Source organism: Leishmania donovani, chromosome 29 (assembly GCF_000227135.1).
Source record: "Leishmania donovani BPK282A1 complete genome, chromosome 29".
In the NCBI taxonomy this organism is placed as follows: Eukaryota; Euglenozoa; class Kinetoplastea; order Trypanosomatida; family Trypanosomatidae; genus Leishmania; species Leishmania donovani.
The window spans coordinates 1,018,137-1,042,571 of NC_018256.1; the positions used below are offsets into that span (position 1 = coordinate 1,018,137).

Below are 24,435 nucleotides of genomic sequence, written 5' to 3' on the forward strand. Positions count from 1 at the left end.
AAGCACCACAACGCTAGCGCGCTAGTAGGCCGCACGCCCTCAGCACTCCATGCTGTCGCCGCCACCCAGCCGCCGCTGCAGGAATCCGAAGTACGGTCAAGGCACCCGTGCGCAGCTGGGCGAGCATCGCCTCCTATCGTCGCGTGAGCGCGGCTTTGGGCGATGTCGGGCTGGCGTCGAAGACCGGCATCCGGGTCCTTAATCAATATCGTTGGAGTCGACTCATTTGCACATGTCTGCTTGGCACGCATATCCGCTATATCCCTGCGCCTCATTAGTCGCAGAGAAGCGGAAGTCACCGGCGCCCGTGGCGGGCGAGTAGCGCGCGTATGGGTTTTTTTTTGAATCACTGACAGAATTCTCATTGATCTGGTCCAAGCATGATCACGGCCGCCAGTCTCTTCAGCACAGCACCAGCCCAGACCTGTTCGCCGGCACCAAGAGTCCACAACGAATAACTGGAATCAGGCTGCAGGCCCTTAGCTTCCGCGCAGAGTTAGGTACTGCACTCTGATACTACGCCGAGGTGTCCCCCGTCAGCAGGCGTGCGATACGGTGGGCATACGATACAATAGGAAGCGGTTGTGGAGTGGAGCCAGCAGATCTGAAAGATTTACTTGCGTGGGCATGAGCGTGAGGTGCGAGGTGGGGTGGAGGGGGTGGGGCACGGAGGCAGTCCTTCAATGGTCGGTGACAGAGAGAGGGAGGGGGATCGCAGAGCCCAAGGGCAAGGGGGGAGGGTTCCTCACTCATTCGTTTAAAGCCGGGAGACAAGCCGAGAGAGCGGAGCAGTGAGGCCAAGAGCACGGAAAGCGTGGGGAGGGGCAGGAGGGGGTGAGACGGTGGCGAGCATTTCTCCAATCCCTCGCTATAGGTGTGCCTGATGTTTACCGTTGGGGAGGCAATCAAACGACGGAAAGCGAAAAGGGAAAAGACAAGGAGCAGAAGTGTGCGCCGTGTCCTCATGTCAGCAAAGCAAAAAAGGAAGAAGATGGCTGAGTAACTTTTTTATGGGATGGCGAATGCCGAGAGCCGTCCCACTACTGCGGTGACTGTGCGGCCGGTGCACCAGCCATTTCGACCAGCTGCGTCGACAGTAGGCTGATTTGGCTCTGTAGGGCTTGGCGCGTGTGCTTCGCCTCCGCGCGTTCTGCTATGATGAGTTGCTGCAGATGCGCGACGGCCTCCAGTGCTGTCTGCAGAGCATCTTCTTTTTCGGCCATTTCCACGTACAAGTAGTTCATTTGGGTGTAATAGCTAGCTGCTGCACGATCGGCAGCCGATAGCGCCACAAGAAGCTCTTCGTATTTGTCAGCGTAGGCGGCGTCGTGCACGCCCTCCGCCGTTAGTGTTGGCGACGTGGCGATAGCAGTTCTGGGACGAAACGCCCACGACGACGCTTCACTCGATGATGCGTGGGCAGGCGTTCGAGAAGCAAAGGCATCAGGCGCCAGCGCGGCGATGGCCGCATCCGCATCGGCTGGCACCAATCGCGATGAGCCGTTCATCTCCTCCGAAGCTGCCGCTATAGCCTCCAGGCACTTGCAAAGGTAGTTCAGAGCGTCGCGGATCTCGCTCTTGTTGCAGGCCTCCGCCACATCAACTAAGCTGCTGTTGAACGCCCGAATCGACGCGCGCAAAGAACGTACCGACGTGCAGCCCTCCCACCAGAACTGCTGCAGCGCCAGCAGCGAGGAAAGATCCATAGGCGGCTGCGTGGCCTCCAACAAGGGGGTGAAGTTGAGCGTTTCCTTTGTGGTGGGCGGTTCTGGTGGTCCGCCTCCTAGGTTTCCATTATTGTAGCAGCGGTAGTACGCGGTGGGTGAGCGCTGGATGAGCATGCGCATCGCCGTAAGCGACCCTTCAATGGACGCCAGAGTGGCATAGCCGTGTCTTGTGACTTCCTCGACGAATTCGCCGCGCTTGGACGTCGTCTTTCGTGGCGCAGCAGCGCCATCGCCGGTGCCGGCGCTGACGTGTGCGGTGTACATAGTGTAGGAGTGCCCATGCGGCAGGATTGCGACACAGCTCTCTACGAAGAGCGGGAGCTGTGTTCGAAGAAGACCGACCCACTCCAGCACGAGCTGCACAATATTGCCCTGAGCCTCAACAAAGGCATCAACCGAGGCAGGGGCGGAGCAGCCTTCCTCATCGGCGTGCTGCAGCGCTGACAGCTGACTGTCCAGCTGCTCAAGGAGATACATGAGACTGTCTTTCTTCGCCGTGTGCGCCTCCAGAAATACGGAGAGCCGATCACGCAGGCACTCCAAGTCCCCCACGGTTGCCCGCTCCCGCGACGGCAGCTGTTCCTGCAGCACCACTGCAAGCACCGAGACGCCGCGCAGAAGCGTCTTGACGGTACCGGCGGCACTCCGCAGGGCGAGGGCAGCACTCTCGCGCACCACTGCCGGCAGAGAGTCCGAAAAGGCGGCCGCCGCCGAATTCGACGACGGCCCTTTGGCAGGCCACCGCACCTCTACCGTGGTACCTGCGAGGAACGATTCCCGTTCCTGCTGCGGTCGGAGCAGCGTGGCCACAAAGAAGTGTCGGCAGAAGTCGCCCAAAGCCCGCTCAGTGAGGTAGTCGGCGCGAAGACGGTCGCCGGTGGCGGTGTTTACCTCAAGGGAACGGCGCAGCTCCTGCGTTTCGCGTTGCAGACGTGCAACATCGCTCTTCAGCTTCTCCGCATCCTTCGCGCTGGAGTGTTGCGCGTCTTCGAGTTTCGTCTTGAAGGTGTATATCTGCCGGTGCAACTGCTCATTCTCGCTGATGAGTCGCTCTACATCCGCCGGGGACAAAGACAGCTGGTCACTAGCTGAACCGCGTTCACCGCGAGCGCCACTACGGTTGGTGCTGTCACTGTTGCCCATGATTGAGGACAAGCCCTTCAACATGTTCTGGCCGAACGCTGACCCACTGCTGCGCTCCTGTTCTAGCTGCGCTTCAAGAGACTTCACTTTGCGCTGTAGGGCGGCGTTCACCCGCTGCGCCTCTGCCAGCTGCTGGGTCGCGCTGCTCAGCTCTCCCTGCAGCTGGGTTTGACGGGCCTCAACCTCTTTCTTCTGCTTCGTGACCGTGACAACCGCCTTCTTGAGCAACGAGATCTTCTTCTCGAAGTCACCGTCGGACGCCATCAAGGCAGCCAACTCTTCCTTGCTCGACATCGCTGACCACCAGGCCTCGTGTGTTCGTGTGGGGTAAGGATGCACACGGCGCAAGAAGCATGTCCTTCACACACAGTTCCGCGACCCCAGATAGAAGGAGAACCACGAGGAGCGGGTAGAGAATAGGGAAGGCTGTAACGTGCAGGTTGATAAAGGCGAAGTGTCACGAAAGCCGCGGTAGTGGCAATACGATGCCCGAGGCGAAAGGAGCAACACGCACGCCTAGGCTGGCGCGATCAGGAGGGGAAGGGGGTTGACGCAAGGGCTAAGCCGCAGGATTCTCGACGCTTTCAGTGATGACGACTCGGCAGACAGAAAACGCAAGCAGCAAAACGAGCACGCACACACACACACACACGCACGCAGCCGCCAAGTGCGTGCAGGGAAACGAGACAACAGAGAGAGACCAAAAGGCAAGCTGCCCAGTGGCTAACCGATGCGCACGCCAGGGCGATCAAGAGAGGGAGAGAGAGACAAGAGAATGGGGAAACATAGAAGTACGACAGAAAGCGGAGAGAAAAGGTGGAGAGGGAGGGAGGGACGCTGATGCGAACCTCATTTTCTTCACCTCGCTTTGGCTGTCGAGCCACAACACTTGTTGCAAGCGCGACTGCGCTGCATGGGTTGCATGACAACAACGATCGCTTTTCTCGTGACGAGCCGGCAGTTGCCCAGGAGCCGCGCAGGAGCACCAGGGTGGAAGCATGCGACAAGTGCGCAAAATCTTGTTCAGCTTTCGTCTCGTTTTTTTTAGTGTACGTCGGTGGGACTTCTATGTCGGTGTATGTGCGCTGACGCGTGTCGCGCTTGGGTGTGTAAGTGCTGATACGAATGCGAGAAGGGCTGGCCAGGAGCACGGCAGGAAGAACAGTACTGCGTCTCCGCCGACCCCGCATCGCCTTTTTTGTTGCCTGATACCATCAGGCACGGTGAGGATCTTCGGGCCCTTGATAACCCGCTGGGGTACCGCACACACGCACCTCCTTCTCCCCTCCCTCTGCCCCCTCCCACATACATACACGCAGAGGAAGAGTAAGCTGGTCCTTTTTTGTGCATGTCACACCAGCCGCACTTGCCCTGACATAACATACGGGCGAAAATTGTGGTAGGGAGTGAGGAACAATTCGCCGGCGTTGATGGCACGCGAAGCGTCTTGGCCACCCTCGCCGAGATTCACAACACCCAAATCTTCCAGAGCCACACCGAAGACGTACGCCCCAAGGTCCGGCTCCGGTAATATCTCCATCCCCTCCGCCTCCGAAGGATAGGGAACAAGATACTGCAGCGCAGCCGGCATCGATTGCAAGCCCGACTCCATCAACGCCGCGTGCGCGCTTTTCGCCAGTCGATCCGCCACCCACTGCTCCTTGAGCGACAAGTTTTGCCGCTGCGGTACACGCACCTCTGGTAGAGCAGCGGCAGCAGAGGCAGAGGGAAAAGCTTCAGTCTCATCTGCCTGTCCTAGCCTCGACTGCGACATAGATGACTGCCCGACCGCCAGCCCTTCGTAGTAAATGGACGTGGCGAGATGTTCGATCTTGCGCAGTCGGCATCGCAGCAGCTCACACAAGAAAAACTGAATGCGCTGCATCTCCAAGCCCATGATGTCTGACGGACGGAAAGGCAAAAGCGAGCGCTCGGCTCCTTCACGCTTCTCCTCCGCCACCATCGCCTCCACCCGTTCCTGTGTTCGCTGAATTAAGTGGACGACGGTGCTGATGGTGGTCGCAGGGTAGGGCAGCACCTCGGGGCTGAAGCGTTCATTTGCGGTGGCTTCGATCAGCAGCTGAATCGCCGCCGCCGACGCGCTTTGTGTTTTAGCCGCCGCTCCACCGCCCGATTCAGTTGGCTCCAACGGGAGACCGTCAACACCGAAGGTGGCGCTGATGCCACTCATAGAAGGTGCGCCTGAAGAGGCACCGCCGTCGCTGACCTGCGACAGGGGCCGCATCGGCGCACCGTCAGCGTGCAGGAGCGACTCATACTCTGCCGTGTCGTTAAGGTTCTCTTCGAAGAACATGGAAGTGCTTTTTCTATTCTGCTGTTTCTCGCAACGATGCGTGAATCGACTGGGCACGTGTGGGCAGCTGCACTCGCTGACAGGATGAGGGGAGGGAGGGAAGATGAAAGTGTGTGTAGGGCCTCCCCCACCTGCTCTCTTCTTCTGCGCAGCGCCGCAGCGTCTACTGGTGCGGCACGGAGCAAGGCAGCAGAGTTGAATTCTAACCGAAAACAATACACTGATATTAACCGGAAATGAGGGACCACGCGAAGAGAAGTGCGGACGATGAGGCGGCGGTGGCGTGAGGTGAAGCGGAAGCCGTCACGCTACAGTTGCAACGAGGCACGATGCAAGCAGCACACATACAAAACGGATTGGAAAAGAGAACTTTGTTGTTCTCGCCTCCAAGGTGTCATTCTACCACAAGCACGTCAGTGAATATATGCATACGACTACAGCCCAACGACCTCTGCGGCGCAACAGCTAAATCCTGCTCAGCCAGAACGAGCGCTCTGCGAAAGACAGGCACATAAGGGGTCCACTGTGCTTGTGGGGAAAGGATGGTGGATGAAAGCTGTGGAGGTGGCAGAGCAAAAGCAAGGAGAGCAAAGAGGGATAATGAGCGTGCGCCAGTGCGCACGTATGTGAGCGTGGAGGGTTTACAGGCATGCGTGTCTGGCACCAGCCAAACGAAAGAAAAAGCTTACAGCCGTGCCTCTACAAGGAGGGGGGTCCGTGTAAAGAGAGGACGAGAGCGAAATGGAGAGAAGGCTGGCCTTTCTCGTAGGAAGAGCAGCAACACTGCGTGACACCGTCCCAGAAAACTTTCTCCTCTCCCCGTTCCGCGGCACACGAGAACAGAAACGACACGTGAGAGAGTTGTCAGCTCTGCCTGTTCGCTCCTGAGCGTGAGGTGATTCACTTTCTTATGGTCTCTGCCATGGCTGGCTTCCCTTTTGTTTTTCTTTCGCCTTGCCATGTGTGTACGCGCTGGTGCGCAGTTTTCGGTGACTTTCCGTTTCGGGGGCTCTCGAGCTGCATTCGGATCCCCCCGCCTCCTCCCCAGACGGACGTGCGCCGCCGCCTTCTTCAGTCCAATTCGCACTCGCCGTTTGCCCACGAAGGCAAGATACGGAAAATGAGCGTGGAAGAGAGGGAGCCATCGTGGAGAGGCCGTGACGTCGACAGCAGAACCAAGCTCCTTGTCCCTGCCGAAGAGCGAGGAGAGCAACGTCCGCGCAGAAGCGCACGGCGCATATCGAGGGAGGCGGCGCATGAAGCCGGCACTGCAACGCCTAAGGCCGTTCTGTGCAGTTATGCAGCATTCTTCCACAGTTATCTGTGAGAGACACACATGCGCACGCACTAGCGCAGCCTTCAAGAGGCACAAGCGCAGCGTCACGCACTTTTTCGGCCATCAGTCGCTTCGTTGTCTACCCACCCCACCTCCCCTCGCCGCCTCTGCTCGCTCGGGTCAGTGAAGCATGCATGGTGTGGCATGACTCGGCATAAAGGCTGTGATGGAGAAAAGGAAACAAAGCTGGAAGCACCACACCGAGCATGCGCCCTCCTGTGCACGTGTGAGACTTTTTCCTCCTCTCGCGACTCACGGCAAACACGGGCGTAATGGCGTGGGCGATGATAAGGCGACGGTGATTGTACATATTCACACGCCCCACCCACCACCCCGGTGACACGTACATCGAAGATGCAGCGGTCAACGAAAGCGGCGGCAAGGGGCACAGCGAAAGGCATGAAGCTAGGCAGAAACAATACAAGGAAGAAACGATGAAAGCACAAATTCACGCTCATGCACGGTGAAAAAGATATGCAAATGAAGAAGCCCCCACAGCCAGACGCACGTCGTCGAGCTGGTGCAGGCGCGTCCGCTTGCTTAAATGTGACAGTTTTGCCGTGAGTGTGCAACACTCCTCCTGGAGAGGGTCACAGAAATCCCAGGCGACGGCGGTGTCAGCAACGGCCATACGTAGGATATGGGAAACAAAGAAAGAAGTGAAAAAAGGCGCATGAGGCAGAAAAGCGGTTGAGCTAGAGGTGCACCGTAGCACCTGTGAGGTGGCGGGTCAAGGCTGATAGAGCGTCGATACCTAATAGCGAACCTCAGTGGGGAAGGCATGGGAGGAATGAAAAGTCCGCTAACGCAGGGCACATCGGAGCAGAGGAAGAGGAGGACCAGAACACAACGCGTGACGGCACAAAACAAAGCGTGTGAGGCGTTAGATGAAACGAGGGGGAGAAAGGCGAAGACTTCAGAAACAAATTTGGAGCAACTGGCCAGCCGTGCCTGTGCCAACGCGCAAAGTCGACGTTCCCTTGCCTTGCCTCCTCCTCGCAGCCTCGACGATATCAGCCGTGACACGCCTGTGTGTGTGTGTGTGTGTACGTGTACGTGTGTATGTGTAATGTTTTTTTTTTCTTTTTTCATCTTCTCTGCCACATACACGCGCGGAGACGAGCGAGTCAGCGATAGAGAGAGAAACAGAGATAGGCGAAACGGAAAATGAAAGAGGGCGCAAAGGGGTGTTCAAACGAGAGCGCGCGTCACCTGCCGGCACTGCACCGGCATCTTGCCAACACACTGCACGCACGAGGAAGTGAATATCCTCAACGAGAAAAAAGTTAGGATGAGGGAGAGTGAAGAATGAGAAACGAGCGAGGAGACAAGGTGGCTGGTGTGATAGTTTCGAAAGGGTGAGGCACATACATGTACACATCGATGGATGCGACTCGCAACATCGCCCAGCCGTCTCGCACACATACACACATAACGCTTGGAGGCGCGCGCAGGTGTGTGCGTAGTAGTACACATACCGTATCAATACCAAGGTGAATTCGAACAGAGAAAAAGAGGAGAGCGTGCGAAGGGGACTTCCTCAAAAGAGCGTCGCCACTGAATCAGAGCTGGCCAGCGTGTCCCTCAACGATCATCCGCCTCCCTCTCTCCCCTCCCTGGTCTGCATGTCGAGCAACGTGCCGCGGCTCGCATTTAAGCCTCTTGCCCTTCAACACCATATCGTCAAGGTGCTTCTGCATCTCTTCGCGCAGCCCCGTCGCGAGCGAGCGTGCGTCTTCCTCGTCAGGGTTGTAGTCGTACTTGCCGATGTACACGTACACATCCGCCGGGTAACCCGGCAAGCCCTTCAAGGACGGCGGCCATACCTCGTGGTTGCCGTAGCTGACGCAGTAATACAAGGGCATCTGGTGCGCCAGGATCGTTTTGAAGCTGCCGAGTCGGAAGTCCTTGAGCACCTCCGGTGTGCGGTTCACCATGCCCTCCGGGTAGAAGCAAAGGCTCTTACCCTTCTTCACCCAGTTCTCGACGTCGGCGGCGACGGCAGCCTGCTTGTCCTTGTCGACCGAAAAGGAGGCGCTGTTCTCATCCGAGAAGTACACCGGGAAGTACGCGGCGCACCGCAGCGCGTACCCGAACAGCGGAAGGTTCAGAAGCGAGCTCTTCAAGAAGGTGCGGCCGTTCCACAAGACCGAGTACGGAATGACAGACATGGAAAAGAAGGGGTCAAACAGGCTGCAGTGACACGAGCAGATGGCGCCTCGCTGCATGACGCTGTAGGGTAGCGATCCGGGCATCTGTACGGTGTGCACGTGTGGCACGTTTGCAGAAAAATACACCTTGAAGACGACGTGCTTGCAGAAGCGCGAGAGGGCCTGAGCAGTGGAGGCGGGAATGATGTTCAGCGTGTAGGCAAAAAAGGAGATGATGCGGCAGGCAATGTGAGTCACAATGACGGCGATGGCTAGGTGCAATGAGAACCAAACACGCATCAGCAGCACAGAAAGCATGCGCTGGTGCAGCAGCCACAGAAAGCACCCGTAGAGGGGCATGAAGACGGTCCACAGCAGCGGCAGCATCGCATGAATCTGCCTACGTGTGTATGTAGATGGATACGGGGGTGCATATGTATGATTACGATGGAGAGGGAAGGTGCGACGGGCACGGAGGTGCAGCACCAAGAAGCATGGGCTAATGAGAAGCGGGGAGCCGGCCGTTGGCAAGTGTCAACTGCTGAGCACCGAGAGAGAATGTGTGTGTGTGTACGTGTAACGTGGAAGTGTCCGAATAAGGAGGAGGTTGTGGTGAGATGCGGACAAAAAAGCCTACATAATACGAGCGGGGCGTCTGTGTCCGCGATGCTTGAGTGAGAATGAGAGGTGGTGTGGAGGAAAATGGCACGTGCGTGTGCTCCAGTCGAAACGTTTAGGTATAAGGAATAGAACCCAGAGCAATACATGCATGTATCAACATGGGCGCTTCAGTTTGAGTTGCCTGCAAGAGAGGATTGCACGCGGCAACGCACATGTGTGGCGGTCCAGCGGACATACAGAAGGTGAATAGCAACAAGAGCGGAGAGCATAGAGAGGGGAGGGTAAAGAGAGGAGATAGCGCGAGCGAGAAACCGGCACACAAGCGCGCGCGCACCAGCAAGGAGAGAGACACATCGACGGGCACGCTTCCATACGACCTATTGGCACGAAACGTCAAAAAACGCGACGCCTCTGCCCCTTCTCCTCCGCGCCGCGTCCTTTGCGGCTTCGAAGCAACCCTTTTCCGGGAAATGTGCACGCCTGAGCCCAAGAGAACGAAAAGAGAGAGGAAGGAGCTGTTTGTGGTTGCTGCGCGTGCGCTCTCTCCATCTCCTGCTGCCCTCTCCTCAAAGACATTGTGAGTGCCACGCAGTGGATGCTGATGATGTTGATAACGCTACAACGACAAAAGCAGGAGGTGATGATGCGTTGCGCATTGGTCCAGTCTCACAAATCTAGCTAGGGCGTCATGTACGCCGTTCTCTTCGCTCTCTTCCCAAACTCGCTGTCCGAAGCCCTCCTCTCCTGAGCTGTCATAAACCGTTCTCCGCCATAGCATAACGACAAGAAAAGCGAGTTAGGGGGGAGGAGGCCAAGAAAATAAGGAAGGAGAAAGACAAGTACTGCGAGCACGAATTGTGCTGGCGAGATGATCTCAATCCGTGTAAAAGATGATTATGAATGTAACATTGGAAGCCGAAAGGGCGCAACAAGACCTTCGCTAACGCAGCGCAATGAAGTGACAAGGCGAGGTGGAAGCGCCCCCTCCCCACTGGTAGAGGTGAGTGTGCAGTAGACGTCGTGGAGTGGCAAAGCAGAGAGAAGCCATTCGATGGAAGGCTCGTGTTCGCTCTTGACGGCAACGGCAGGCCCCCTCACTCTATCGCAGTCGCCAGTGCCTGCGCTTGTGTATGCTGGTGTGTGTGTGTGTGTGTGTCTGTTCCCCTTCACAGCTTTCCAGTTCGACGATCTCTGGCGGAGGGTGTGCACACGCGCCCCTTGCGGACAACCCGTGCCGAGCACCTGAGAGTGGGTGTGCGTATTTTTACATCTGTGTGAGCAAGCATCACCGAACAGCGTCTGCCTGCCCTGACGTATCGTCGTGAACGACTCACTTGGGTGTTCCCATCGTTGCCTCGAACACTTACTTGTCCTCGGTCTGCTATGTGCGCGCATGCACACTACGCCTAGGCTTTTGCGGTGGACCGCTTCCACCAGGGTTTGTGCCCCCGCTTTTCCCGCAGCGCCAACATCTCGTCCATGTGCTTCTGCATCTCTTCGCGCAGCCCCGTCGCGAGCGAGCGTGCGTCTTCCTCGTCAGGGTTGTAGTCGTACTTGCCGATGTACACGTACACATCCGCCGGGTAACCCGGCAAGCCCTTCAAGGACGGCGGCCATACCTCGTGGTTGCCGTAGCTGACGCAGTAATACAAGGGCATCTGGTGCGCCAGGATCGTTTTGAAGCTGCCGAGTCGGAAGTCCTTGAGCACCTCCGGTGTGCGGTTCACCATGCCCTCCGGGTAGAAGCAAAGGCTCTTACCCTTCTTCACCCAGTTCTCGACGTCGGCGGCGACGGCAGCCTGCTTGTCCTTGTGCACTGAGAACGAGTCCGCGTCCGTGGAGCTGAAGTAGACAGGGAAGTGGCCGCACATGACAATCACGGTGCCAAACAGGGGAAGCTTGCGCAGGCTTGCTTTGAAAAAGGTCTTCACCTTGTAGATGTAGCGGTACGGAACATACCACAAGAACAGAATCGTGTCGAAGAAACTCGAGTGGCACAAGCACATGTTATGCTGCTCCGTGATCGACGAAAACGACAGAGAGCCGGGCAAGTGCTCCACACGGATGTGCGGACTGTGGAAGCGCAGCCAGTACCCGAACGTGGTGGCGCACACACACCGCGCCAGCGACTGCGATGTTTCCGTGTCCAAGAGGTGTACCTTCTTCAGCAGGCTGAGCGCCACACCGCAAAGCCAGCTTATGATCACACACAGCACCAGGTGAAATGTATACCACGCCCGCATCACAATGAGAGGCACCTTACGCTCACGTAGCAGGCAAAGGAAACCGCCGTAGAGGGCGGCGAAGATAATCCACGAGAGGAGACTCATTCCCTCGTGCGGCAGTCGTGGAGGGCTAATCGCTCAGCAAGGAAATAAAAAAAAGGAAGGGAGACAATCTGAAAGGAGGGACGGCCGCGGGAAAAGGCCGCGGAATGGAAGCGTTTGTAGAACACCAACAACAAAAAAATGGCACTGTCCTCCTTTCTTCGTTTCGTTTTGTATGTTGGTGTTGTAGGGAGGGAACGGGGGGGGAGGGGGCGAGTGCGTTCGTGCAGAGGCGCCAACAAAGCGCCGTGGGGCCTGGGGCAAACGATATACGTTGACGAATGCGTGCGTGTGGAGGCGGCTCATGCGTGTGGGCGGGTGCGGAAGGGTGAAAAAGGGGGAGGGAGAAAGAGCAGCGGATAGAGAGGAGCAGCGATTTGGAGGAACCAGTGAAAGAGCGTGAGTACTATCAGGAGGAGGAGGAAGACGTCATGCGCAGATGCACAGACAAGGCGAGCGGGAGATGGAAAGCTAGGTCAACGGCAAGTGTGTGTGTGTGGGGGGGGGGAGGGCGAACTCGCGCTATCTGCTCGTGTTTGCCTCATTCCTTTCTCCTCTTCAACTTTGCTTGCATTCATTTATATTCGTTTTTTGTCGTCTGTTTTTCCGCGGCAGCAGCCCGCACATGCACCCAAGCAGTTTCTGTTTCCCTTCATGTGTCCTACTTTATCGTGTGTGCCCGTCCCCTACGCAGCAAGGACAGCCCGGCGACGCTGCGTTGATTCAGTCCCACCTTCTGCCGCCTCCAATTACCCTCTCCCCATCATTCACACTCTGATAGGGATAGGGGCATCCGCAAAACGAGAAAACAAGGGGAGACACAAAAGGAAAAGGTAAAAGGAGGTGCGGGATCGGCGCTGGGTGGAAGGACACCACCTAAGCGTGCAATCTGCATGCACGCTCGCTGACACCGTGGCCGCGCCGTATTCATCCCTGCGTTGTGGCACGCACGTCGGCTGGCGCGATTTCTCGACCTCGATCCTCCCCTTTCGCACACACACACATACATCCACCCTTGGCCCTCAGGGTAGCACCACCTCCTCAATGGGAAGCTTATGCTGCTTCATAGACTCGTCATATGGCAGTTCGCCCATCCAGGAAAACGCATGCTTAGGCGTGCTGCAGAAGCACAGAGAAGGAGGCTGGAAGACGCGCGCGCGTGGCAGGCAATATCGACAACAAGAACAAACAGTGATGATGCAACGTGAATGCACATATTCACCCGCGACCATGCGCACATGCCCATACACAAAGGCAAGCCCTTTCGCCTTCGCAGGAAGAAAATTATCAAAAAGACACCATAATACACTTTATTTTCTTCAAGGTGCTCACCATTTCTGGCGTACAAGAGTGAAACCCCACTCAGCTCACCTCAGGGCCTGTCACAGGCCCCATCCGCGTGGGGCGAGGCAGCGCTAGACACACGTGTTACAGCAATGCGCCGACTCCGTCATCCCAGCACCGCCCCTACGCAAAACTCTACTCGCCCCCCCCCCCGCATCGCAGGTCGCCTCACAGCAGCTACCCTTGTGCTGGTCGCCACCCAGTGCATCTCCTCGCGGTCCCGCACTCCGGCGCCCCACACCAGTGGGGCAGTGCGAGGCCCGGGGGTGGGATACGTACGAGTCGCGCTGACACTTCGCCCATCACATGGATGGCAGAAGCGTGCGCACCGTCGCTGGCCTCTCCAGCGCAACAATGTCCACAGCCTGACCGCCGGCATCCGTAGCGGCAAACCACTCTGGCCTCCCCCTCACGTCGTAGGCACTTGGCCCTGTCACCACCAGAGGTGGCTCGGCATTGGCAGGGGATAGGGAGAGGCTGCTTGGCTTCCCCACGCAGAGTGGGGGGAGGGGGTGTACTGGCCCCTGCGGTACCGCTCACGGAGGTGTGTGTCCTCCCGTCATCAGCAAATGCCCTAGGACACCCGAGAGAAAAGAGGAGCACGATGAGAAAAACAGAGACACACGTGGCAAGAGAGAAAGGAGGGGGTAAACCGCAACCGCAGCCAAGCAAATCAGAACACACGTACACACACATAGAGAGGCCATCTGGATAGGGGAAGGGCAAAGAGCGAAACAAGTGACGACCGGGGCGAGCACAGAAAAAGGGAGGGAGGTAAGAATGCCCTAAATAGGGAAAGGGGAGAAGAGAGCAATCAAAATCAAAAAGAAAAACAGATGAGAACAGAAATAATAATAAAGAAAGGAGGGGAGAAGGCCAACAAAAGAGGGGAGAAGCGACGCCCAGACACATTACACCATCAACCTGAAAATATATACTATCTCCCTCGCTCTCTCTATAGATATGGAAAGAAAAGACGCTAAAAGGAACCCGTGTGTGGGTGTGTGTATGCTTGTGCCTTAGCGAGCAGCACAGGAGGGGAGAGTAGGGTAGGGGAAGGGGCGGCAGAGTAAACTAAAAGGGGCTTGAGAAAGGAGAAAAAGAAAAGAGGGGCACACTCAACAAGCGTGAAGCACGCACACGCACACGCACACGCGAAAAGAAAAAGAGACGCAAAATGATAGAGCCATACGAATGATGAGCGACAGAGACAAAAGGGAAGGGAAGGGAAGCACATCCAAGACAGTGCGAGAGGCTAAGAAAGCAACGAGAGTAGAGGTAAGAAGAGCGATGATGCGACGCGACGGATGCATCCCACACGCACAAACACACACGTGTACATCCTACATATGCGCTCAGAGAGCAGCACCTGAATCCTCTCGGTAAAAAGAAGAGTCAGTACCAGGAGAGCAAAATAATCAGAGCGCACGAGAGCCAGCAGACCAGACGAGGTGGAAAAAGAAGGGCGGAGAAAATCATACAGATGAGCTCACTTGTGGAAAAGAACACTGAAAACAAGGCACACACAGGCGCGCCCACGGTGGTGAAGACACGCGTGCAGATGATGGGGGTGGCCACCGCTGTGTGATGGTGATCGAGATCGAGGGTAGGCGAGCACTGACCGAGTGTAGAAAGGGAAGGCCATGCGTGCGAGAGAGCGAAGAGACACGTGCAGGAAGTGGAATGAGGAGACGACAAGGGACAAGATGGAAAAAGAAGTGGCGCGGGTGCAACCGAAGAGAGCCGCAACGTGACAGGAGATCAAACGAAGAAAAAAAAAATGACAAAACGGAAGCATCTGTAGGCACGAATGGAATCGGCGGCGTCTGGGAATATTCGCTTCAACTGTCCATACGTTCTGGCTGCCGCACTAGCTAACTCTCTTCCTCCTGCTCCACATGCGCGGGCGTTGCACGCGCTTTCCTCCGACTGCAACACTCCTCCATGTCCCTAAGAAATTGCGCATTCTTCTGTAATCTCCTGCAATGCAGCCACACACACACAAGCACACCCACCACATGCATACACAGAGACAAGTACACAATCGACCTCCGCACGCTGCACCAACTACGGGCAGCAGCAGCAGCAGCGCACATCATCGCCGTAAAGAGAGCGAAAAAGAAGAACCGAGCAAATAAAATGTATCGATATGGTTTTACAACAGAGGCAGCCTAATCCATTGAAACAGTGAGAGGCGTTCGCACGCAGACAAACGGAAAAATAACCGATAGATGGCTTAGAAGGGAGCATGACAAGCAGGCAAAGACAAAAGACGCACAGGCGAGAGAGGGGTGAGGGGGGATGCAAGAGGGTTCACAACGAGCAGCCGATGCAACAGCACCGCACACAAGGGCAAAGGAGAGAGAAAGAGGAGGTAAGTGGGAGCACGAGTCACAAGGACTGTAGACGCCCTTTTTTGTCTTCTCGTGTATAACTAAGTGCATATGTGTGTTCTTCTGCTCTCTGCTATATGCGCAGCGTAGCACCTCCAACAGCGTCCTCCCCTCTCTAGGGCAAGAATCAAAAGGGAGAGCGTTTGTGTGTGTGTGTGTGTGACAAGAGACAGAAAAGACAAGAAAAAAAAAATAGACGCCAGTGAACGGAATCGTCTGTGCTCCCGCGTGTGCGTGAGATGCAAAGGCAGTAATGCTGGCAAGAAAAAGGTGCGTGAGGGCGAATAGATGGCCGAGACAAGAAGACCATATATAGGCGAGAGTTAGAGAAAAAGCGCATCCGGGTACGAGAGAGACGGGGGAGGGGGAGGGGGTAGGGAAAAGAAACGAAGGCGAGAGACGGAGGTGAAAGACGAGAGCAGCGACACATCGTTAGCAGCGAGAGGCGCACGCATAGAAATCAAAGAGGGAAGGGGGTGCGGCGAAGGATGAGGAAGCGGTGGTGCAGAGAAGGATTTTTTTCGTTGACCTCTTCAACACGCGATCACTCGCTCCCACGCCCACACGCCCACACGAGCACAAGAACAAATAAACGCCGATCCGTAATCGGTTTAAAGCTCATTAGAGGAAAACAAACAAAGAGCTCCACCACACCACGCCAACCAAAGGAAAAAGAGACAAATACAGAATCCAACGAAGGAAAGACATAGCGCACATACAAAACGAGGAAGGAAACCACTGTCAGCCGCTCCAGTAGTCGACGGCTGCCGTCAAGCGAGAAAAAGGAACGCAGCGGGTGATTAAGGGGCAGAGAGAGGGGGAGTGTAACAGGTGAATGAGCCGCCAGGTGACCTTCAGCACAAAGACAAGGTGCCGGTGGGTACTTACAACCCCTCCCTTGACATCCACAGAAACTCAGACACACACGCACATACAAACCGTGCCGCACTATCATTCATATGGATGCTCTCCCTCCTCGATGTGCATGCGCGGGCCACAAACGTGTGGGTGCGCGTTTGTGCTTCCGAATATGCCGATAAGTAGATCCCGGTGCACGACCTCGTCGCAGGAGCCATCGAGCGGTGCACATTGAAGGAAAGGAGTGAGAGCAAAATCAGAAGGGGTTTGGGTGAAACAGCCGGTACAGCGGCGTGCGCCGACAGCCGTGGAGGAACGAAAAAAAGAAAAAATGAAGCAGGGACACTGGTTAATAGATAAGCTGAAAAACAAAAATGAGGGGGGATAGAGGCAAAGAAAAAGAGCAGCGTCGCCCTTGCCTTCATAGGCTCAGCTACTCCTTTCTGTTTTTCCTCTTCGGTTGTACAACTGAATATGCGCAGGACGGCAATGAGGCAGCAAAAATCAAACCTAACCCAATGGAGAAACAAGAACACACACACACACACGAGAACAGACGAAACAGACATATCGTGAGGAGTACACACGCACTTAAAAAAAAAGCATTACGTCTTACCTACGTGCACGCAGCACTCGTGCAAGCGAGCGAGGGGGGGGGCCCACGCTGTATTAGTGAAACTTAGGAGGGTGGAAAGGTTTAGAGACCCTCTTCCCGTGGATATATGCGTGTCGTCGTGTCTTGTCAGCGGTGGATGACTCTCCCCCCGCCCGCAGAGTCACAGGATCACAAGAAGGTAGGATCAGAAGGAGCTTTGTCAGCACAGCGCTATCCACAGACATGCACACACACACACACACACACACGCAGCCTTTGGGCCGGCAGTCTCATGAGCGAATGAGACGCTCACACAGACACGAAAAAGCGGCCCAGTTTACTGAGAGGCGAAGACAGGGAGATCAGAGGAAGACATTCAACGCACGACAAGTTGTGCAGACATGAAAAATACAGCAGAGGAATAAGGTACAAGGTCGATTCGGCTGAGGGAGCGAAACGAAAAAAAAGAGAAAAAAAAAACAACGGAGAAATCCATGAGTGAGAAGAACCACACATGTTCACAAGAAGGCTCCACGGGTGATGGGCTCGGCACACAGGCGTATATGGAGAGAGGCAGACAAGAAAGCAAAGGAGCGGAAGAGACGAAAAACAAAATTACAAGGCAGGGAAGGAGATACCCTCGCAAAGGTCACCGAGGGAGGGGAGGGGAGGGACAACACAAAACGAAAGAAGAAGAGCAGCGCTCCAAAAAGCAAACGTGCCTAAACACCGACACAAAATAACTCACACGCACACGCACACACACACACACAAAAAGAGCAGCTGCTTTAGTCCTTCTCTTCCCTTGCAAGATCTCTCCCTCCTCGTAATTGACACGGCGTTGTGCTCTTGTGCTATTGTCCTCCTGTTTTGTCACCTCGACTTCTTGCCCATCATTGTGATGCTTGGTTCACCTATGCAGAAGCGCGCGTATGTATGTGTGGTGTGTGAGGGGTGGTGGAGGGGTGTCTTTGCATGGCGGAAGAAAGAAGACCTTCCTGTCACACAGCGTAGCCACCAAGAAAGAAAAGGCCGGGTGCCTGGAAGAGAGGTGAAGGGCTCCCGTCACGCAGCAGCGCAAAGGACATGTGAACGTTTTGACTTAAGTGGTGGTTCTAGTGGCATATGACTGTGCGGAAAACACCCAACGACCCAAGAATAAAGCAAAGGAGGGATCCTAGAGAGCGGGGGAGAAAACAGAAGAAAAACGAAAATAGTGACAGGCATCGTAGCAAAGAGCTGCGCTTGCATTAGCTAAGCGGCTGCACGCCAGTGGAGCAAAAAAGGGAACTTAGAAAGGAGGTGATTGTCAGCCAAAGCTGCAGCGTCAGTCTTGTATTCGAAATGTGACGCGAAAATGTTCGAGTCGACAGCCGCGCACTTTCTTCCTTGCTGGCACCTTTTATAAAGAACCCGCCTCTTTACCGCTTCTCTCAGAGTCGGATCCAGCTACCCGTCCCTTGCTCGTCCAAACGTGGTTTCCCTCAGCTGTTCTGCGCCCTCTCGCGCACTGACGGATGCCAGTTTATGACAACCACGAACGAGTGCACGTCCTTTCCTGTATCTAAAGAACACGCACACGCCTCTTGTTATCGCGACAACAAAACAAAAAGGAAACAGCAACAACATAAAAAAAGAAACTGTGAAGAAGTGAAGCAATCACGAATTCAGTCATTTTTTTTTTACCTCTTACCACCAGCGTGTCCATCTCTCTCTCTGCCGTACAACATGAGTGAAATTCCACTCAACCCGCCCCACGGCCTGCCGCAGGCCCCATCGTGTGGTGCAATGCAGCGGTAGACACTCGCGTTACAGGAATGCAGACCCAGTCATCCCTGCAACGAATACTATTCGCCCTGCACCGAAGATCGCCGCACAGTAGCTCCCATCATGCAGATCGTCACCTGGTGCATCCTCCGCGCGGTCGCGCAGGCTACCTCCGCCATCAGGCAGTGAGGCCCGCGTAAGATACGCTCCCGTCATGCGGGCACGTCGCCTATCATGTGAGTAGTACAAGCGTGGTCACTGTCGCGGGTGGCTCCGACGCAAAGTCGCCCAGGACCACAAAGGCGACATTAGCAGCGATGCATCGCCCTAATCTCCCCCCCCCACGTCGCAGGTACATGGTCCTGCCACCACCGGAAGTGGTTATGCATTGACCGGGATAGGGGGGCTGCTTGGCTTCCCCACACAGAGTGGGTACTGGACCCTGATACCACGCTGAGGTGTCCCCCCGCCATCAGGGGGTTGGTCATGTAGAGGAGAACGACAAACGAGCAATCCATCATCGAGTACAAGAAATGGAAACCGACGAAAAAGAGACGAGAGTGCTGCAGTGCGTGAGGAGACAGCCGTACACGGAGAAGAAAGTGATATTCTGCTTATGGAGTGGTGTCATTCTGGTACGTACATCGTGATGTAAACTAGAAGACAGCAAAACAGCGATTAACGATCAAAGCACTCAGGTGACTCTCTGCGTGCGCTGCCTTGCCTGTGTCTATGAGAGAGTGGGTGGATGAAGGGGCCAGTAGGTGCTTGTTGAGAGGGTGCGCACGCCAAAGAAAACGTTGGGCGGCGTAGCGGACGACGGATGGGCGGTTGGCAGCATAGGCGTCGCATCGTGGAGAAAGATAGCGTGCTTCGAGGTGGGATGGAGGGGGAAGCTGTACATCTTCCCCTCTTCCCTCTCTCACCCTTCTTCGCCCCTCTGCAGCCCCTCGACGTCCGGCACTGCCACACTAAAGAAAAGAAGGCGATCAGCAGCGAAGCAGTAGGAAGGCACAAACAAAAAAGGGAAAGAGGCGGTGTCGACAAGAACAAAGAAAGAGGGCGCAAGGTGAGGCACAAAAAGAAACAGCCCAAAACGCACACACACACACACACAAGGCGGACCATGTGGCGGACAGAGAGCGGCAATAATGCCAGCAGAGCGAGCAGCACAGATGCACACACGCACACGTAACAAAAAACATGCACCATAACCCTGACAGGGGGCGGAGGAGATACAGCGCAGCAAAATCACCATGTGGAACCAACGGTAACGGTATCGAAAGAAAAAGAGGGAGGAGAAAGGTCAAAGAAAACGGTGACGAATCCGCGGAATGCACGGTGAAAGAGGGAAGTGGGAGAGTGGCAGAAGAGGAATGCGGAAGAAAAGTAAAAAGAAGCGAAAAAAGATCTTGTTGGCGTAGGGGAAGGGAGGAAGAGAAGGAGGGAGAGAGGTGAACAAGAGTGTACGACGACATGGCATACAAAGCAGAGAGGAGGGAGTAGGAGAAGGGGGGAAGGGTTGGCAAGGGCTTCCCCCTCCCCTTCCACTCCTCCCCTGAGGCGAACATGAAACATAGTTCAACGAGAAACCAAAAGAGGATGTGACGCAGCGCGAGGCAGTGAAACTAAAGCAAACAGCGCCCACACACGCACACAAACGAAAACCCAAACAGACACGAAAAGCATGCAAGGGAGGAAGACGGAACTCTCACGGGGGGGGGGGGTAGTGCAATCGAAAAGGACAAAGAAAACGCACAGGCACACATATATGTATACATCTACACAGCAGCACAACGAGAGGAAAGGGGAAAGGTGCTAAAAAAAAGAAGGTACACCAGAGAAAGGAAAAAGAAGAGAAACAGGTGGGGAGCATATCTCAACACGAAGGGTGCGCGCTAACGTACACTCATGCCTACATGAGCCGCCGCTCGCCATGTGATGGGAAAAGGGGGGAGTTAGCAAAAAAAAAAAGCAGCGAATGGGTGAGCGAGTGGGGGGAGGGGAAGAGTAGTGGGGGGAAGCGGCAGGCGGTACAACTGTGGCGAAGAAACGCAACACGCACACAAACACAGACGAGCATACGGCCAACACAGCAAACGCGTAAAGGAAGAAAAACAAAAATCCCTGTTAAATCAAAAAAAAAGAGGTGGAAGAGTGCAGACAAAGGGGTTCGTGGGTTCATCTAAAACGTAAGGTTCAGCGCAGCAAGCGCACACAACCACCGACTCCTTCCATTCTGCAGACGACTACAAGCCGAGCGCCTTGCCGAAAGGAGAAGAGGAATAACAAGCAGCGTTTCGGTCCCTGCGGAAAGCACTAGCTCACCACCTTCGCTGCAGTGGCGTGCCGCACGTTACGTCACGTCCGACTACGAGCGCGGAAGCTTGCCCCACCGCGGGCAAGGCAGGGCTAGTGGTGGGATGATGGGGTCGAGGGGAACGTTCGGTAACAGGCAGCTTCCTACAGGCTCCGGTGCAGAGAAATTTCGTACACCAAGGGCCGCAGGCTGCATGCCGTCTGGCGAGCCGCCCGCTGCCGCTGTTGTGCCCCCGGCGCGCGCGGGCGACGTGCTAGTTGGCGCCGCTTCCGGGGAGGCAAGAAAGGAGTCGGGGCAGTGACTCTGTGATCCCATGGCGGCCGATGTGGCAAAGGGCTGCTGCGTTGGAGACTGTAGCGAGGCCGCGTCGACACCCAAGGTGCTCTCACGCGGTGCCATCGTCGGCGTTCCCGAGGCGCTCGATAGCATGGGCACGGCCGCGGCAGGCGGCCAGGGCTGGCTGGCGACGCGGACAAGGGACGGCGGAGACACCGAATACGCGAGAAGCGGAGCAGGTGAGCCGGACTCCACCACGTATGCGAAGTTTCCACTCCCGGAGTGTCCTTGTGAGGTGGGCGAGGTGAGTTGCAGAGGTGAAATAAGCTGGGTAGTCGCCGAGGGCGGTTGATGGGAAGAGCCGCTCTGCATGGCCGCGGCAGTGCCTGCCGCGGCCTGATACGGGTAGAAGGGGCTCATCGACGTCGCCGGGGCGGGACCAGAGATGAGCATGAGCCTCTGCCTCGCTGGCGGGGTGGCTGCTGCGCTCGACGCGGTAAAGGGTTGCGAGGGAGAGTGGGCCTGCAGCACGAATGATTGCTGTAGCATCTGTGGCTGCGTGGCCTGCAGGGGTGTGTTGGGCTGCGAGAACCCTGGCTGCGTTGCGGGGTATCGTGAGAAAGGCGTCGCTGTGCTACTGCTCATCCGAGCAGGATCGTACGAGACGTTAGACGGCGGCTGTGGGGGCTGCATTAAGTTCACAAGGGAAACGGACGCGGCGGTGGTGGCTGGGGAGCCGATGGTAGCCGCGGTGGATGTATCGCCGGTCTTGTGGTTCGCCGAGTGAATTCCCAGCAGCTGCGAATTGGAGAACTCTGTTGTGCTATTGGAAGCCGATGGGGTCCCGGACACCTGTGAGGGATAAGGCGGCGTCAGATATAAAATGTTGCCCTCAGGCCGGGGCCCATGTGGCACCTGGGCAGAGTCCGTGGCAGAAGGGTACGGAAAAGGGATAGAGGCGCTACTCGGGTTCGGATCGATGAAGACCCTCCGTGGATCGTATGGATTAAACATGGACAGGGGGACGAAACGGTGAAGAGAGCCGCGCGGCACACGCTTACCAACACTCACAGCACCCACGCGAGAGAGGAGTGCTGAAAGCGTGCACGAAAGAAAAAAAAAAACAACGAAGGCGGCCACTACAACAATGAAAAAGGCGCAAATCACAGACGCACACACTCACGGGAAGACCGCACAGAAGACAATAAGGAAAGAGAGAAGACGCGGCGGCAGTAGCAGCGCCCCTCTAGGACTTTTAAGCCTGGCCTGCTCTATTTAGAAGAAGCCTTTCTACAGGAATCCGACGCGAAGAGGTCGACAGAGAACAACAGAGAGAAATAGAGAATGAGGAAGGAAACGAGAGCAGAGGAAAGAGAGGAAAGAAACGAAGAAGAGAGAGAGCAGCCACCGCGAGGTGAAAAGACAAGCTACCACGACGGCACGCAAAGGAGCTGTCGCGTGATTCGGAATCTTCGTTGGATCGGGGTCTCGGTATGTGGAAGCCGCAGGTGTGCGCACCTCTTTCTCAAAGTGACTCACTACTTCTTTTCTTTCCTTGCGCTCCCGCTTGTCTATCACAGCTTTTGTATTTTGCCTGTTCGATATCTTTCCCCGCTACCTAAACGCTAGAAAACGTATATACCAACAAAAGAAGACAATATGGAGAGGCGGCGAAAGGCGAGATAAAAGGGGAGGGAGGGAAGGGGGAAGGGGGCACAGCACCATATCAATGACAGCGCAGAGAGATGGCGTGTGCGTGTGGACACTTCCTTTCCTTCGCCAACGTGTGAGAGAGAAAGGAGAGAGATGGACAAAGGGGGAGAGAGAGTGACACCGAGTCTGTGAGTGAGCCAGCATATTCGTGTCCATCGATCCGACTTCTGGGTGTGTGCAATCGCGCCGCTTACGTCGAGGCCATAGCGGTAGGAACAGAATGCATCTTTTACACAAGACCATGGATAACCGTATATGTTGTGTTGATGTTCTGACGAGAGTGCAGTACCATCTGTCTTCCCAGCTTCCTGTCTCACCCGGCAAAAACATGAAGGGGGTCGAATGAGCGGGACTTACTCTGAAGGCACAAACAGCGGAAATAGCGAGGGAGGAGGCGCCCATAAGGCCACTAGGGTCCCCTTTCAAAGAAAATGGAAACTAGACGTAGCCGTGGCAGGTAGTAGAGAGATCCTGCTGCCACTGGAGAAAGAAAAGACAAGTCGATCACGCACCGATCTCGTCGCACGGCGATGTCCCCAGAAAAGAGCACTAAGAACAAAGGGAGGAAAGTCATAGTCCTTCCGCAGGGACTTGTGCGCCCACCTGCTGGATGAGGAGGAGATTAAAAGAAAGCAAGAAGGAGAGAGCGCGCGGGAGTCCGACGTCGGCATTCCGTGCCCCAGGCAACGCCTTCGCCACGGCGAAGTAACGGTGGTACGGTACACGAGGGATCCGCCAAGGCCGATAAAGGTGAGGTGAGGTGAAGAGAAAAAAAAACAGTCCACAAAGATCTACATCGGGGGTAGTCCAGTTGGGCACGATATAGGAAAAGAGAAGGGAGTGGAAGAGGTATACGGCAAAAAGAGACACACACAATAAGCGTTGCACATGCATACACACACACGCGTACCCCTACACACGCACAAGTGGACACTCGCACTCGTGGCACCGGAACAGGAAGAAAAACTCCGAGGCAAACAAAATTAGCCAAGCCAGCGTAGCAGGGGGCGGACCCGAAGCACACACACACACACACGGGAGGTGATGGGGTGCATACACGGGGAGCTGGAGCACAGAGGAAAAACGAAGTCGAAAACGCAACAGAGGAGAAGCACACACTGAATGGAAAAAAATCATGCGCGTGAGCACAATAACGGCGCGAAGAAAGTGGTGCAGCGGCATCTGTAGAGAAGTGAGCATATCTACATAAGCACAGATACACAAAAGACATGGGCAGCGCCTTGTTTTCGGTGACTTCCATGCGTGAGAAACACCGGGTTGGAAAGGGAGAGGACGATGAGCCGCACCGGATCCAGTGCACACGTACCTATAGCAAAGGCACCGTAAGCAGCAGCAGCAAAAGCAACACTCAAAACAGGAGAGGCTACGACTTTTTCCTTCAAGGTGCCCGCCATCTCTGCCGCACAGCATGAGTGAAACCCCACTCAGCTCACCTCAGGGCCTGTCACAGGCCCCATCCGCGTGGTGCGAGGCAGCGCTAGACACACGTGTTACAGCAATGCGCCGACTCCGTCATCCCAGCACCGCCCC

At 55.7% G+C, this 24,435-nt stretch overlaps 5 protein-coding genes across 5 annotated transcripts; all 5 read right to left on the bottom strand.

The window, feature by feature from the left end:
• Positions 1-1,040: 1,040 nt before the first annotated feature.
• Positions 1,041-3,164, bottom strand: LDBPK_292360 (hypothetical protein, conserved; the record flags this gene model as incomplete). The annotated part of the gene is made up of 1 exon (XM_003862606.1): positions 1,041-3,164. One exon carries the CDS (start codon positions 3,162-3,164, stop codon positions 1,041-1,043), a length of 2,124 nt encoding a protein of 707 aa, XP_003862654.1.
• Positions 3,165-4,221: 1,057 nt separating this feature from the next.
• Positions 4,222-5,184, bottom strand: LDBPK_292370 (hypothetical protein, conserved; the record flags this gene model as incomplete). The annotated part of the gene is made up of 1 exon (XM_003862607.1): positions 4,222-5,184. The coding sequence occupies one exon, from the start codon at positions 5,182-5,184 to the stop codon at positions 4,222-4,224; it is 963 nt and encodes a 320-aa protein (XP_003862655.1).
• A 2,898-nt stretch (positions 5,185-8,082) lies between these two features.
• Positions 8,083-9,057, bottom strand: LDBPK_292380 (hypothetical protein, unknown function; the record flags this gene model as incomplete). The annotated part of the gene is made up of 1 exon (XM_003862608.1): positions 8,083-9,057. One exon carries the CDS (start codon positions 9,055-9,057, stop codon positions 8,083-8,085), a length of 975 nt encoding a protein of 324 aa, XP_003862656.1.
• A 1,640-nt stretch (positions 9,058-10,697) lies between these two features.
• On the bottom strand, positions 10,698-11,621 carry LDBPK_292390 (hypothetical protein, conserved; the record flags this gene model as incomplete). The annotated part of the gene is made up of 1 exon (XM_003862609.1): positions 10,698-11,621. One exon carries the CDS (start codon positions 11,619-11,621, stop codon positions 10,698-10,700), a length of 924 nt encoding a protein of 307 aa, XP_003862657.1.
• Positions 11,622-20,946: 9,325 nt separating this feature from the next.
• LDBPK_292400 (hypothetical protein, unknown function) lies at positions 20,947-22,185 on the bottom strand (the record flags this gene model as incomplete). Its single annotated transcript, XM_003862610.1, has 1 exon — positions 20,947-22,185. One exon carries the CDS (start codon positions 22,183-22,185, stop codon positions 20,947-20,949), a length of 1,239 nt encoding a protein of 412 aa, XP_003862658.1.
• Between the last annotated feature and the right edge of the window lie 2,250 nt (positions 22,186-24,435).